Source organism: Polistes fuscatus, unplaced genomic scaffold (assembly GCF_010416935.1).
Source record: "Polistes fuscatus isolate 324 unplaced genomic scaffold, CU_Pfus_HIC Scaffold28, whole genome shotgun sequence".
Taxonomy (NCBI): domain Eukaryota; kingdom Metazoa; phylum Arthropoda; class Insecta; order Hymenoptera; family Vespidae; genus Polistes; species Polistes fuscatus.
This window is the reverse complement of record NW_025113105.1, coordinates 624,599-641,195: the sequence shown is the minus strand read 5'-3', so window position 1 is coordinate 641,195 and position 16,597 is coordinate 624,599. Positions and strand designations below refer to the sequence as shown.

The window sequence follows — 16,597 nt, the reverse complement described above, 5'->3', positions numbered from 1 at the left end:
CCCTACTCTCTCACTCTCACGCGTCTACCGCGTTCCTGTGTAGCGTTTTATTCAAAAGTGACTGTGAATAAGTAACGTGAGAAATGGAGAAAAAAACTCGGACGAAGTAGTCATTAATTCAATTTTTTAACGAAAAACGAATTTTGAAAATCGAGGTATCTTATTGGTATAATTAAAATTTATTTTGTTTATTATGACTAACATTCAAATAAGAGCAAATTGTTTTTTGACGTATAGATAACAAATATTAAAACCAACGTGTCTAGAGATTTTATTTTTAATTTTTCAAGCATCGATGTGATTTTTGGAACTTATTAAAACGGATGAAAAGTAGTCATTTTTGTGATAGAATTAGTTTTTTATAGTAATAGGTAAAATAACATAATATAAAAATAAATAATATAAAAATAACATAAAATATTATATTTTTCTGCTTTTAACTGTGATGTTATCATTTAAAATGTTAAGTTTATATCTTATAATTTCTTTCTCTGTTATATATTTAAACATTAATCCTATAAAAAAACTATTTTTGTTTTGTCTCTCTTATTTTAAACTTCTCAATTTCTGAAGTCAGATGCTTTTTTAACAGATTTTCTACAACGTGAACTAATATAATTTTACCAAATGAAAAAATATAACAATATAAAGGAGTATATCAATTTGAATCCTGTTGGACATTTAGAAGACAGTTACAAAACGTTTTAAGTATTGTATCAAAAATTTAAATATAAATAAATGTTCAAAAAAAGCAAATGCTCGTGTTTGCAAATAAAGGTAATTAAAGTGTAGTATATAGTATTTTTATGGTTTATTCGAATTAATAGTTTATTAGTGTATTTAATATGTAGAATAATGAACTGTTTTAATTAATTAATGAGCTAAAATTAAAATGTGCAGAAGTAACAAGTGAAAGAATTCGAGCAAGCAATAGCTGACCTATTGGAAATCCAACAAAAAGTCGTTCGTGCCAGTTTCGATTCCGCTAAGATTACAAATTTTAAGAAAGCAAAGATATGATATAGAATGGGTATATAAGTGTCTTCTAATTAGAATTAAAAGCCCCGCAGTATATGACCAACTTGGAAAAGATACTTTAAATCTTACATCCAAAAATTGAATAGTGTTTTCGGTTTCCTAAATTATTCTTCATGTAACTATCGAATTGCTGTTGTCTCTTCCTCTTTAGCTTTATCTCTTCTGTAAATTTGCTCCAGTGTCTTTCTTTTTATCAACTTTTCATTTGCTTTCAAATAATTACTTTTTGAAACTTTGCAATAATGTTTGAATAAAATTCATTTAAAAAATTTCAACACATTTTCTATCAAGCACACGTCTTATTGATAAAATAGCTTTAAGTGAAGGGGTTAAATTAAATTCACGTACTACAGTCAACCCTCCTATAACGCGGTGAGTGCGTACCGCGTTATATGGAAACCGCGCTATAAGAAACTCGGATTTAACCGTACAAACCAGGCTAATTCGTAGCGGGTTCTATGGAAACCGTCTACCGCGTTGTATGGAAACCGCGCTATAAGAAACGCAGAATTAGTACAAATCACATTATTCGTACCACGTTATATGGAGACCAATAAGGACAAGATAAATTATAAATTATTTTTATTGAATTGAAGAGTTTATATAAAGAAATGATACCAAAACTAAACTGAAAAACTGTTTTCCAACAAAAACAAGAAAGACTTTTGTAAAATTTAATCTTTCAACACTCATCCTCGCTGTCAGATAATATGAGTCGCCTAACTCGTCTTCTTTTAATAGGCAAAATGTCTTCCTCACTTGGCTCATCTTCACATTGGTTTTCGATTGTAGCTTTTTTTTCTAACTCCACTAAAACCTCTCTATAGGGAGCTAAGCAATTTCTTAACTCTCTTTTAAACTTTGCGCTACGCACCGTTGAATGATCAGTTTGAATGAAATGGAGTTCTAATTCTTTAGCCAAATTTAGCCCTTTTTTCACATCTTGTAAATCGACATTTGGCACCCATTCGTTTTCCTTATTTTCGTTTACCAATGGATTTGAGGTGGGTGCATCTTGGGTCATCCAAGCTTTCTTATTAGATCGCCAGAATACAGGCAATTCGGTCTTATTAATGTTTTTCATAACACAGGGAGTTGAAGAACGATTTATTATCATAGGTTTTATCATCAGGCTCCCTGATAGATTGCTGCACATATGAAGGGTGACACGTTCTTTTGAAGGTTTAAACCCCTGAGCACGCCTTTGATTTTTCAAAATGAAGGTCCTAGATGGTAGTTTTTTCCAATATAATGCCGTCTCATCGGCGTTAAAAATCTGATGAGGTGAATAGCCTCCTTCATTGATAATTCTAGCTAATTCCAGCTTATAATTCTCGGCAGCCTCAGCATCTGCTGAGGCCTGTTCTCCTTGAAACTTAATATTGTGTAATGAGTACCTTTTTTTAGTTTTTCAAACCACCCTTTACTCGCGACAAACGAATGATTTTCTAGCTCTGCAGAAGAATGCCCAATATTCCTTAAATGTTCAAATTTTAAGTGCTTTCTGCTTGATAAGATTTCCACTGATAGGAATCTTTTTGGCTATACAGTCTTCCAACCAGATCATTAACGCCCGTTCCATTTTAACCATATTAGAATTTCGTGTGCGAGTGACACGTTTCGACCTAACGGACAGCCATCTGCCACAGTTTTCCTTATATTGTCTGCATTTTTCTTTAGGGTTCGAATTGTAGATTCATTCAACTTGGTTGATTTTGCAACCGACGATAGATTTTCCCCACCTTCTAAACGATTTAGAATTTCGATTTTATCTTCAAGAGATATAAACTTTCTTTTTAATCCTTTCCTTGTTTCTTTCGTGTTTGACATGATGCAAATCTAGGGTTAATAATTACTTTATTATTATTATATTAGAACAAATGAAGAATATTACTTACAGTATTATGTAATGTTGTCCAATTATAAACCACAAATTAAGCAGCAAAAAGCTGAACGAACGGACGGTGCAGAAAAATTTTTAGAAAGACTTGGTCACCAACAAAACGTGTACACTGTGAAAGAGCTCTGAGAAGACTAAAACCGATGTCGTAGACGGCTATCAGATAAGCCGGAGATAATCTTTATATAAACATATCTAGTTACTATGTCGCGATCCGATTGCCTGGACCTACATGAAACTGGCCCTAACGAACTAAACATAGGCTAAACATTCTTAGGCTACGCGGAAGGAACTTATGGGATGCTGTTGACGGAAACGCGCTGTAAGAGTATCGTGTTATAGGAGGGCTGTCGCATTTTCAGCTTCGCGTTTTGGAAACTGCGTTCTGAGAGTACCGCGTTATAGGAGGGCTGTCGCATTTTCAGCTCCGCGTTCTGAGAGTACCGTTATAGGAGGGTTGAGGTTGAGTATATAATTGGATGGCATTGTTAATTTGAAAGCACATATTTTTATTAGGAGCAGAGCATTTAATGAACATTAGAGCTGCTCACGATTTAGTGTTCATGTTACAGTCTTTCCAAGGTGGCTGGGTACAAGTTGTTGGATATCTTATTATCTTTTGTTGCGTATCTTCAATAAAAATGCAGTGACTAATGAAATTTAACCTAAGTTACTTATAGAATGCGTACTGTTACTTGAAAAATCAGGATTTCATGTTGATTGAATAACTTGCGATGGTGCGCAATGGAACCGCAGAGTGTGGAAACTGTTTGGAATAGAAGACCATAAATTTAGTTGTACGCATCCCTTTGATTCTATTAAAAACTTATGGTTTGTATTTGATTTTTCACATTTGCTGAAATGTTTGAGAAATAGAATAATTGATATTCTATCTTTCTGAGTGAGTAATTGAATAAATAACTAAAAAATCGTTTTTAAATTCTTATTAAATTCTTAACGCTTTATTGCTTTTAAATTCTCTCCCCATTATCTAAAGCTTGAAGGTTTTTAAAAAATGAATGTACTTCTTGCAATGCAAGTATGTTGTACATTTTTTGTTATCAGTAACTGATGAATTATTTTTACATTTTTCGTTCGTAAAAATCCAAGTTTGAATTGCTTTTTATTTATATTTCTTACCCCATACAAATCAATCCATCTAATTAAATTTGTATTTTAGTTACTATCACGCCAATTAAAATTTATAATATCTATGTATAAAAACGATTATTATGAATTGCATGACTGTAATACTATGGTTGCATTTATGGAAAAGATTGTTAATTCAATTTCAGCTATGAATTCTCGAAACTCTGAAACTGCTTTATGTTCGGATATAAATTGTCAAATACAAGAGATTGATTGTAGATTGAATAAATTAAATTACAATAATTCCAGATTTTCTGTCAATTAACACGTTAATAGCTACGTCGTCTGAATTCGGATGATAGTAAAAGTTCTCATCAGGCTACATTATCCGAATTTGAGAGATGTTTATTTAATTTATGACGCTTGACTTATTGGACAATTATATCTATGCTCCCTCTCTTTTCACGTCGTTTCACAAAATTTCTTCGTTACTGTCACTTAAAAAGTTTCACTTCAAAATGAGAAAAATTAGTAATTTAAACTTTTGTATTAATTTTTTTCTAAATTATTTTGATATGTTTGGCGTAGAGGTTAGTTGTATGTTATTTATGGCGAAATTAAGGGCACAAGGTTCAATTGAATAGTATTTAGTTAGTCTTACATCCACAAGAGGCATGACTATCGCTGAATGGCTTGTCCAATGGACAAGCGACGATTCTAGCAAACGGCCGATCTTTTATTAGTATAGTTTAAGCCAGATTTAAGCTAGTGGTAATAGAAGACTCGAAGAATTAAACTTGTCGGGTTTTCGCCTTTATTGTAAAGTACGCGACAAAAATATTTAGAGTATTAAAAACTGATTGTATATAAATCAAAATGCCGCGTATAATGATAAAAGGTGGTGTTTGGCGTAACACAGAGGATGAGATTTTGAAAGCTGCTGTAATGAAATATGGAAAAAACCAATGGAGTCGTATAGCCTCATTATTACATAGAAAATCTGCAAAACAATGTAAAGCACGTTGGTTTGAATGGTTAGATCCGAGTATTAAAAAAACAGAATGGAGCAGAGAAGAAGATGAAAAGCTTTTACATTTAGCCAAACTCATGCCAACGCAGTGGAGAACTATAGCTCCTATTGTAGGACGTACAGCAGCACAATGCTTAGAAAGGTACGAATATTTATTAGACCAAGCACAAAAAAAAGAGGAAGGAGACGATGCAGCTGATGATCCTCGTAAACTAAAGCCGGGTGAAATAGATCCTAATCCTGAGACAAAACCTGCCAGGCCTGATCCTAAAGACATGGACGAGGATGAATTGGAAATGTTGTCCGAGGCTCGTGCAAGACTCGCTAATACTCAAGGGAAAAAAGCTAAACGAAAAGCTCGCGAAAAACAATTAGAAGAAGCACGCAGGCTTGCAGCTTTACAAAAGCGTAGGGAATTACGCGCTGCTGGGATAACAGTGTCGCAAAAGAATAAGCGCAAGCGTGGACTTAATTATAATTCTGAAATACCTTTTGTAAAACGTCCTGCTCCAGGATTTTATGATACTTCTAAGGAACATATAGATCCACTTGCAATAGATTTTTCTAAAATGAGACAACAACAATTAGATGGAGATCATAAACAGGAAAAGGAAGAAATGAACGTAGGAAAGATAAGCAAAAACTGAAGCAGCGGAAAGAAAATGATATTCCAATGGGAATGCTTAATAATGAAGAACCAGTGAAGAAAAGAAGTAAACTTGTTTTACCTGAACCACAGATTTCTGATCAAGAGTTACAACAAGTGGTTAAACTTGGACGTGCATCAGAGGTTGCACGTGAAGTTGCTACCGAAAGTGGAATTACATTATCGGATAGTTTATTAGCTGATTATTCTCTTCCAACAAATGTTGCTGTAACTCCCAGAACTCCAGCTGCGCAAGATAAAATTCTTCAAGAAGCTCAAAATGTTATGGCTTGACACATGTTGATACTCCATTGAAAGGTGGCTTAAACACACCGTTAAATAATTCTGATTTTTCTGGCATTGTACCTGTAACAAATGCTATTGCAACTCCAAATACTATTCTAGCAACTCCTTTCCGTTCTCAGCGTAGCGACGGAACACCCTTGAATTCGTTTAATACACCAGCATCTTCGCGACTGCAAAATGGAGTTTTGGCAACACCAATTCGTGATAAACTTAGCATTAATCCTGATGATGGTATTTCTGGGTCAGAAACACCAGTGATACAGAAACAAGCTAAAGAACAATTACGTGCAGGCTTAATAGCATTGCCAACACCACGTAACGATTACGAAATAGTTGTTCCTGATGATGAAACTATAAATGAAAATACCTCTACTCTTGCAAATGACATAATTGAAGATCAAGCTGATATAGATGTTAGACAACAACAAGAATTGCTGGAACAAAAGAAAAGGGAATTAGCTCGTAGATCACAAGTTATACAACGGGATTTGCCAAGGCCAGTTGACGTTAACATGAATATTTTAAGGCCTTTCATGGATACTCACTAACGGATATGCAACGAGCAGAAGAGCTAATTAAAAGGGAAATGATTACAATGATGCAATATGATGCGCTTCAAAATCCTATGCAACAGAATAGAAAGAGTGCTTCCAACTCTTTAGCTCAAGCACAAGCATATCTCGAACAACATCCTTATATGAATTTTGAGGAAGAGGAATTGGATGCAGCGAAAAAATTACTCACCGATGAAATGAATGTTGTTAAAGATGGTATGGCGCATGGAGATTTAAGTTTAGATGCATATACAACAGTGTGGGAAGAGTGTTTATCGCAGATATATTTGGAAACACAAAAGCGGTATACAAGAGCAACCTTAGCCTCCAAAAAAGATAGAGTAGAAGCTTGCGAAAGAAAATTAGAAGAAATCGGATGCATATGACTGGTGAAGCTAAAAAAGCTGCTAGAATGGAAAAAAAATTGAAAATTTTAACAGGAGGCTATCAGGTAATTATTTAATATATATAGTTAAATATATAGTTAAATATTGACATTAGTTGTAATCTTAACATGACTTTTTTTTAGACCAGAGCACAAGTCTTAATCAAACAATTACACGATTTGTACGAACAAATAGAACAAGCCCATTTGGAACTTTCAACATTTAAATTTTTACAAAATCAAGAGGAAGCAGCAGTTCCGAGGAGAGTCAATGCTCTTATTGAAGATGTTAATAGACAAACTGAACGTGAACGTATATTACAAATGCGATATGCACAATTGCAAGATAAACTTCAGCAATGTTAATATTATATAGCAAATGTTAACAATTGTATTAATCTTTAAACATAATATTTTGAAATTTATATGTGATATAAGTATGCTTAAAACTTTGCTAACCTAAGCATGAAAGATTATTGTATAGATGTGCGTATGTGGATAGTTGTATGTTGACATTATCATATTATAATATGTATATTTTACTATGTATAAATTATTGAAAAAAATAATACTGAAAAAGAGAGAGAAAGAAAGACAATTCAAAACAATGAACCCATAATTATTGAAAATTTGTTAAATTATTAATATCTACTTCTAAATATCAGGGCATTTTTGAAAAGTAATTTTTTCAAAAATAGTTAAGATAAAATATTTAAAAAATCTGATTTTATTAGCCTAATTTTATTAATTACGTGTTAAAACTATTGTATACTTTATAATTTAACTGTCTCTTTAACTCTCATTTATGAGTTTGAGTGGTTCATTCCCTTTATAATCGTTTAACAAAAATCCTTATAATCTATCTGCATTAATTATCAATGCTATCTTCGTGAACATAAGATTAGGCTAATAAATAAATATGTACAATATGTATTGAACAATACCATAAAACTATAATAAGAAATAAACAATGAACAAAACCATAAAACTGTTTAAAAATATACTTAACACTCTAATAAAGGCACATCAAATCTTACAGAGGCTGTCCTACTTCACCTATTTTCTCATCGACTTTTTTTTTTCTCTCCCTCCTCTCCTCTTCTCTTCTCTATTCTCTTCCAGCTCTCTCATTCACTTTTCCCCTCTAAAATTCAACAGATTCTCTCCCCTACGCTTTACTCCGCCTTTCCAACTTTTCTCACCAATCTAGCACATGCTTCCACGACTCCACTTATCTTACACATACTGAACAGTCTTTTCTGCTCATTCATCCAATACTTACGCTCACTCATACCTTCACCCATCTTGAACATATAACCCTGTTGTATTTGTTCTCCTTTTTTACCTTATTCAAATATTTCAATACAAATATACAGATACAAATCATCATTGATACTTAAATTTTTCGAAAGTACACCTCCTATTTTCATTTGGTCATTTTGTATTCAACCTTTCTTCTGTTTTTTCGATAATAATTGTAAAGTTTTTTGAATAAGACTCTTACAAAGAGTCGATCAGTGAGTCACATCTTATTGTAAGTATGTTTTCCTTTTTTTTCTAATTTTTTTTTTCCTTATTATGAATTAAACTAATAAATTTTTTTTTTTTTATTTTTTCTAGAGTATTTTTATATTAATTTTATAGGGAATATAATTAAACAAAAAAAGTGCATTTTTATAATATTATAGGGCGTGTGAATTTTTTTTGCTAACGTTATAAATTTAATTCAAAAATCAACATTACTACGCAAGTGATAGAATTAATAATTATAAATTAAATAATATATAATAATAACAAAAAATAATTTTTTGTTGAAAAATGTATCAAAAACCATGCATATAATTGTAAATATGAAAGATACAAATACAATTATTAATATTTAAAAATGTATTCTGTTATTCTGTTACAATGAAGATCAGCGTGATGTTAGATCATATTATACTGACTGGCTCCTTAACCGACTTTGAAAACATACTTTGCCCCTGCCCCTTTGCCGATTCACGCACAGTCGAGATAAGATATAGATATCGGTAACATCAGAGTCGTACAAAATACATTCTTTATAGTTTATCAAAACAATACATACAGTGCGCTCGCCTTTCGTTACACATACGTATTAATACCCCCTATCGTCATTCGTCATTTCTTTGTAATGTCTTTTTTCTTAATTTTTCCTTTCTTTTGAATCCCCACTTCGCAACCTCGCGGATGGCAATTGATCGTATGATCTCCTTGCTTTCGGTCACGTACGCCACAAGCACGCATCCGACACACACACATCCATTTTCATACACTCAACTCACACCATCACCCACGACAAAAGAAACAACATTTTCTTTAACTTTCCCTATAAGGAAATCGTCCGTAGTTATTCTCGAAACATCTATACGCACACTTCTAATAGTAATTACTTTTCGTAATTTACGTCTTAATTTTCTTTTCTTTCACTCGAGACAGGAAATACTGCTTTTTTGTTCACTCCGAATTTCTCTTATCCTCACAATAGTAAATCTTTGTAAATTTTCTTTAAAAATAAAGAAAAAAATTCCAGAAAAAACGCAAGGATTATTCTGAAAGTTGGACTAAAATTAAAAGTGTTCCTTTGACTCGTCGAAGAAAGATTCGTAGCGTTGCGCTATCTAAATTTCTAAATTTCCAAATTTTCACTTTCTTATATCCATAAGCAGAGAAAGGATTTAAACGATCAAAATCTAGGATTTTTCAATTCTATATAGCCTATATAACATGTAGCTTCGCCTAATACAATTAATGACTGATTATAAAATAAATAACATTATGTTAATTTAAGCGTACCAAATTGTTGTTGTTTTTCAAGCAAACATCTTATTATCACTTTAACCTAGTAGGTAACCTAGTAGGTAACCTAGTAGGTAATGTGCAGATTATCTAGGTAATTAGCAGATTACCTGGAATTTTTCTTCTTCTTCATCTTCTTCTTATTAGGACTACGTCCTGTTATATATATATTCTTATATATATTCTTTTTAGGCCGTTTGTTGTTTCTGCGACGATGATGTCCAGCTTTCGTGCCACCTTTTTCGAGGTCTTCCAGGTGGTCTCGTTGTCCCTATTTTCCCTATTTTTGCCACCTTCGGCAGCCTACTGTCGTCCATCCCGTCTACATGGTCTCGCCACTCTCTACTCCTCCTTCTTATTCACCTTATCACGTTTTGGGTCTCAAATTCTTTTCTTATCTCTTTGTTACCTTCTTACTTTTTTAATACCGTTTACAAATTCTTATTATTACTTTTCTAAACATAAAACTGAATTTTTACTTATCTTACCAAGGATTTGAAAACCGACAAAATTTTAGAAACCCAAGTCTATAATTTGAAAAGTCGCGTCTTAGCATTCGAAGTGTACGGACGTTCAGAGTGTAGATCCGCGTGTTTATAACTTTATTGTTTACATTTTATGTATAACGAATAAATTCGTTACCTGGTTGTTTAATTTTCAAATTTTTAACAAATCGGTCACCTGCTCATGGCAATAAACCTTTCGCATATCCTTGACCGGGATATGCAAACATCAACCACATTTCCATCATGGCAAAAGGTTACTACTCATAGGCGTGAGCATGCTTCTTGTAGCAATAAAAGAGCAAGAATAGATGATGATAACAACAATGTTCCTCGAAGTAATGGAGTACCCGAAACCGTTAACAGATTCTCGGTCTTAACTTCAAGTATAGTCACAGATTGCGATATGCCGCAAAACGAACAAGTGCAGAAAATACCACTACCTCCTCCAATTTACATAGATGACGTCCTTGACATTCAATCTTTAACTAAATGCCTAAATAATGTAGTTAAAAAAGATAATTACACCTATAAAATTAGTAATAATCAGGTTCGTATATTACCAGCAGATGCGGACTCCTACAGAAAATTACTAAACCTTAAAATCATTAAATGCTAGCTTTCACACATTTCAATTAAAACAAGAACGTTCGTTTAGAGTTGTGTTACGTAACGTACATCACTCTGCTGATTTGAACGACCTGAAAGACGAACTAATGGAGCTGGGTCACGAAGTTGTAAACATCAGTAATATTTATCACAGAGCTACACACAACCCACTATCCATGTTCTTTATTGACCTTAAACAAAAACCTAACAACAACATGGTCTACAATATAAAAAAACTGAATAACACAATAGTCAAATTTGAATCACCACGTAAGAAAAAGGAAATTGCTCAATGCAAGAGATGTCAAAAGTATGGTCACACTCAAAAGTATTGCAATCGCAATTTTCAGTGTGTTAAATGTTCTGGTCAGCATGCTACGGCAGATTGTAAGAAATCTATAGATACTCCACCAACTTGTTTCCTCTGCGGTGCCAACCATACTGCGAACTACAAAGGGTGCCCTTCCTACCAAGAGATGTACAAAAAGACGTTTCCTACACCTAGAATAAGGAAAACTGTAAATATTCAATCTAATCTCGAAACCAACCCACCGGTAAACATTCAACGTTACGCCGACCAATCTATGTCTTACGCACAAGCCGTAAATAAAAATATACAAATATCAGATACTTCAAATCCGCAGCATTCAAATAACGTAAACAATAATAACGGCTCAAGTCTTACAGATTCTATAAGTAGACTAGAAAAACTCATCGAAAAACAAAGTGAACTAATAAATAAACAAATCGAACAATCAAACAATCTCATTTCATTATTAACGGTAATAGTAAGTAAGCTGTCGTGTACTAATAAATAATGAAGACATTACGCATTGCTCTTTGGAACGCTAATGGCCTAATGAAACGTAAATTGGAGCTGGAAGCATTTTTAAAATTATATGACATACAAATTATATTAATATCGGAGACACACTTTACGGTTAAAAATTATTTTAAAATCTTCGGTTATAAGATGTACTCCACGAATCATCCAAGTGGAAGGGCACATGGTGGTACTGCGATTCTAGTTAAATCTAACATAAGACATTACGAGCTTGCGCCATATAAACAAGATCATCTTCAGGCAACAAGTGTCATGATATATGACTGGCATTGCCCAATAGCTTTCTCGGCAGTGTACAGTCCTCCTAGACATACTATCAAAAAAGAAGATTTTGATAATTTCTTCGAAAGTCTAGGCTCTAGATTCTTAGCCGGAGGTGACTTTAATGCCAAACATAACATCTGGGGTAGTAGAATTATAACACCAAGAGGTAAAGCACTCTCAAAAGTATCGAAACTAATAGATTATGTTGCATTAGTTCAGGTGAGCCTACCTACTGGCCAACTGATGTAAATAAAATCCCTGACTTGCTTGATTTTTTTATCGCTAAAAATCTATCTCCTCGATTATACAGGTCTGCTCTTCATTTGACCTTTCTTCCGATCACACTCCAATCATAGCAACAATAAATACAACTATTATCGACAAAAAGCCACCAATCTCCTTATACAATAGACTAACAAATTGGGATTTCTTCCGCGAAACATTCAATAATACTGTTGATACCACTTTACCATTGAAAACAACTGATGATGTGGACCATGCAGTAAACCATTTAACGCACAACAATAAATGCAGTTCGAGCCTCTACACCTTCTCTGGAGTATTTTCTGGTCATGACTATCTGCATATATTTTAAATAAAATTGTAGAAAAACGTAAGTTGCGTAGAAATTGGCACAATAGTAGATCTCCTGAGGACAAACGTAAACTTAATAAAGCTACCAAAGTGTTAAAAAAAATACTGCAGAACTTAAAAATGAAGGTCTTCAAAGTTACCTTCAGAACTTAACTCCTACTGCAGACTCTAACTATTCACTCTGGAAAGCAACAAGGCGTTTTACTCGTCCAATTCAAGACATTCCACCTATCCGTCAGTCCCAGGGTGAATGGGCAAGAAAACCAATAGATAAAGCCAATCTCTTCGCCTCCTACCTGGCAGATGTATTCAAACCATCTTCATTCAGTACCTGCAGAAGATGAAGACGTCTGGACATTTATGCACTCACCTTTCCAATTATCTCCACAAATAGAACCGTTTACCTCAATGGAAGTCAAAGCAACAATTGCATCACACGTTAATCCGAAAAAAGCACCTGGCCTCGACTTAATCAACGGAAAGATGATCAAAGAATTACCAAAAAAAGGAATAGCGTATATTACCTCACTATTCAACGCCATTTTACGCCTAGGCTACTATCCTACTTCATGGAAAGTAGCAGTGATTACACTCATTCACAAGCCAGGTAAACCACCTCACGACGTTACGTCATACCGACCAATCAGTCTCTATCCCTTTATCTAAGCTATTTGAAAAATGTTCACTAATCGCCTACTAAATGTCTTGGATGTCCCTACTCTTCCCGACCATCAGTTCGGGTTTCGGAAATACCATTCAACAATTGAACAGGTCCATAGAATAACTCGTCAACTATCGCAAGATCTTGAAAAGAAAAAATACTGCTCCGCAGTATTCCTGGACATAAGGCAAGCTTTCGACAAAGTCTGGCACACCGGACTACTTTATAAACTTAAGAAAATATTTCCATATCCTTTTTTCCTGATCCTTAAATCCTACCTTACAGATAGAAAATTCATGGTTAAATATCAAAACCAATTCACTTCAGCTTATCCAATCTTGTCCGGTGTTCCACAAGGCAGCGTACTTGGGCCCATACTGTACACAATTTACACGGCAGATCTACCTACCTCGGAAGGGATAACTACTGCTACATTTGCAGACGATACAGCTCTGCTAGCATCTGAGAGTGATCCACGAAACGCGACTGATATTCTCCAACGTCATCTGCACTTACTAGAAAATGGTGTCAGAAATGGCGAATCAATATCAACGAAAGTAAATCAGCTCATATAACCTTCACATTGCGCAGAGGCACGTGTCCCCCTGTGGTCATTAATGGGGTAAATTTCCTGTTAGAGACTCGATCAAATATTTAGGTATTATCCTAGACAAAAGGCTGACATGGAAGCAACATATACAAACCAAAGTAAAACACCTCAAAGAACGAGTAAGAAAAATTTATTGGCTGTTTGGTAGATCGTCTAAGTTAGATTTGGAAAAAAAGCTCGCTATCTATAAAGCTATTCTAAAACCCATATGGACTTACGGAATCCAACTATGGGGAACTGCGAGTAACTCCAATATAGAGATTTTACAGAGGTTCCAATCAAAAACTCTACGAAACATCTGCAATGCCCCATGGTACGTTACAAACGAAAGAATTCATCAAGATTTAAGAATATCTACAATAAAAGAAGAAATTGTTAGCTTCAGTGAACGCTACAACTCCCGTTTAGCCAAACATCCCAACCCTTTAGCAAAAAATTTACTGGAAACAAATGAACTAGTACGAAGACTAAAAAGGTTCTACCCTTCTGACCTTAAAACAAGATTTGAATGATTTAAAACATAGTAATATTATTTGAGTCTAATGTATTATATCTACACTCACCATTGTAAATCTTATTTATTTACATTTCATGTTATTACATCACGCCAGCCTAAAGTACTTATAATTCTCGTCGAGAATTGATTGTATGTTCTGTAATGAATAAAAAAAAAAAAAATAATTTGAAAAATTTATACATGAAGTGCAAAGCCATTATAAATCAAAATTTTTAAATCACTAATATTTTAATTGAAATCGGGTATGGTAACTAAAATAAAATAAATTTGTCATAAAGAAAATTATATTTAGAAACTCGAAATTTTTATAAAAATTCTTTCTATTCATTTTTTTCTATAAAAACTTCAAAAGCATTTTACCAAGGCTGCTATCTGGTTATATTTACTATTATTATTATTCAAAAAAAATAATGGCAAACATTTATGACGGTCTTAAAGTTATGGCAGACACTTTTGAAAGTGCCAAAAGAAATAAAATTTCAAATGTATTTTAATTTGAAATTAAAAATTGTGAATTTAATACGTTATTTATTATAGTATTAGGAGCCTACATTTTATACGGTAGACATTTTCTCCGGTAATAACATCCCGGCAGACAGCAAAACCTTATCTACAAACTGTACAATTCGTAAAGATCGTATTTTCGCCTTTATCAAAGAAAAACTAAAATGTACCGAATTTTCTCTCTTGACTTCCATTTTTAACACCCTGTAACTCACAACTGAATGGACCAAACAAAAATCAGCAAAAGAATTTTTTTAGTATGCAATGTCACCTTTCCAAAGAGCATAAATCTGAAATTGTGCTTGATCTATACTTTACAAGATATCGATTACTAAGCCACCCATCGAAAAAATAATGGATTTCTTTTTCCCCAACCTAATAATATAATTGAAATTTGCATTTGTATTTTTTATTTGTTTAAAGCGAAACACGAATTTAATAAAAGAAAATAATAGTTGTTTACACAACTAAGAAATAATATATTTTCATATCTAAAACAAATATTCTGTTGTTCTATTCATCGATGTCATTTTCGGAATCATTTCCATCATACGATAGATTTTCATCATTCACTGAATCGGTTTCTTTAACACGTTGAGTGCTACGCGACTTTTTAAAGAAATCCTCGTCAAGCCACGTGCGTTACTTATGTTAGAATTGAAAAAACAATTGTATTATAAACGAAAAGTTCAGTGTTATTCATCAGTGACTGACGTGGAACTCAACGTTTTAAAAATGAAATTCAAATTTGTAAATTGAACCAGTCATATTTAAAATAAAATAAATTTATTACAATTAACATATTGCTTGCGGGAAACGTATTTTTACGTTTTTCGTAGATTGTAAAAACACGTATTTATATTTCTAGGCAATGCTTTGCATTTGACCAAACTTACGCGAGATTCACGATAAAATGCCCGCTACATACGTAAATCCACGGTTAAGTTACTCGCATGCACTGAGATAAAAAAGAAAAAAAAAAGAAAAAGAAAAAAAATTAAATAAAACTTCACAAAATTATGAATTTAATGACGCTCACTATATACGATGCTTCTATGCCAACGTTCAAAAATACATTAAAAATATTTGACAAAAAATCGTAACTAAAACGGTCCGCAAAAAAAAGGAGATTAGTCGAGTGAATACAATAATACTGTATCCTTGAAAGTAGAAGAATAAAAAATATCTCTTTAGTCTCTATATAGTACTGTGACGTCCCGCCACGCGTAAAATTTCTTAACATTGTTATTTTCTCTTGTAATACATTTTCCATTATACAACATATCGGGAAACCCCTACTCCCTGTTTCCTGCACGTGTACGACCCATTTGTCCTCTATGGCGGTACACGCGCTCAGCAAGTGCACTCTCCGCCGTTGTGATGTGCTTGCGAGGTTGTGCAAACAAACCCCCACCAGGAAGAGATGCGGATGTACGTGTACAAGAACAAAACCGACGCCGTTGCTAACGACAATAACGGAACCGTTGCTAGGAAATGGACATTCTGTGACGGAACAAAGCGGGATTGCGGGCTGCCGCTAAACGGATCGTACACGTGTAGCAATCCGCCATTGCGGATGCTCGCAGATTTTGTTTGAGATGACGAAATGAGTGGAAAACAAAACCCCTATCAGGATAGATACAAAGGATAAAGAGCCTCTTTTTGGCCCCGCGCTCTCTTATCGAAAAATCATTTATCGAAAAAACTCTTACCGGAAAAGCTCTTC

General features: G+C 33.7%; 1 protein-coding gene, 2 long non-coding RNA genes and 1 pseudogene across 3 annotated transcripts; 2 read left to right on the top strand and 2 right to left on the bottom strand.

Annotated features, from left to right (window-relative positions):
• Nucleotides 1-3: 3 nt before the first annotated feature.
• On the top strand, nt 4-1,196 carry LOC122519023. Its single transcript, XR_006304224.1, has 3 exons — nt 4-155; nt 593-777; nt 901-1,196. It is a non-coding gene; the product is annotated as an uncharacterized LOC122519023 (long non-coding RNA).
• Nucleotides 1,197-1,720: 524 nt separating this feature from the next.
• On the bottom strand, nt 1,721-2,629 carry LOC122519012 (tigger transposable element-derived protein 1-like). The gene is made up of 2 exons (XM_043638177.1): nt 2,540-2,629; nt 1,721-2,413 (listed from the first exon to the last, which is right to left on the bottom strand). The coding sequence occupies exons 1-2, from the start codon at nt 2,627-2,629 to the stop codon at nt 1,721-1,723; spliced, it is 783 nt and encodes a 260-aa protein (XP_043494112.1).
• Nucleotides 2,630-2,707: 78 nt separating this feature from the next.
• LOC122519024 lies at nt 2,708-5,951 on the bottom strand. Its single transcript, XR_006304225.1, has 3 exons — nt 5,786-5,951; nt 5,547-5,621; nt 2,708-2,877 (listed from the first exon to the last, which is right to left on the bottom strand). It is a non-coding gene; the product is annotated as an uncharacterized LOC122519024 (long non-coding RNA).
• Nucleotides 4,769-7,493, top strand: LOC122519020 (annotated as a pseudogene).
• Nucleotides 7,494-16,597: the final 9,104 nt, after the last annotated feature.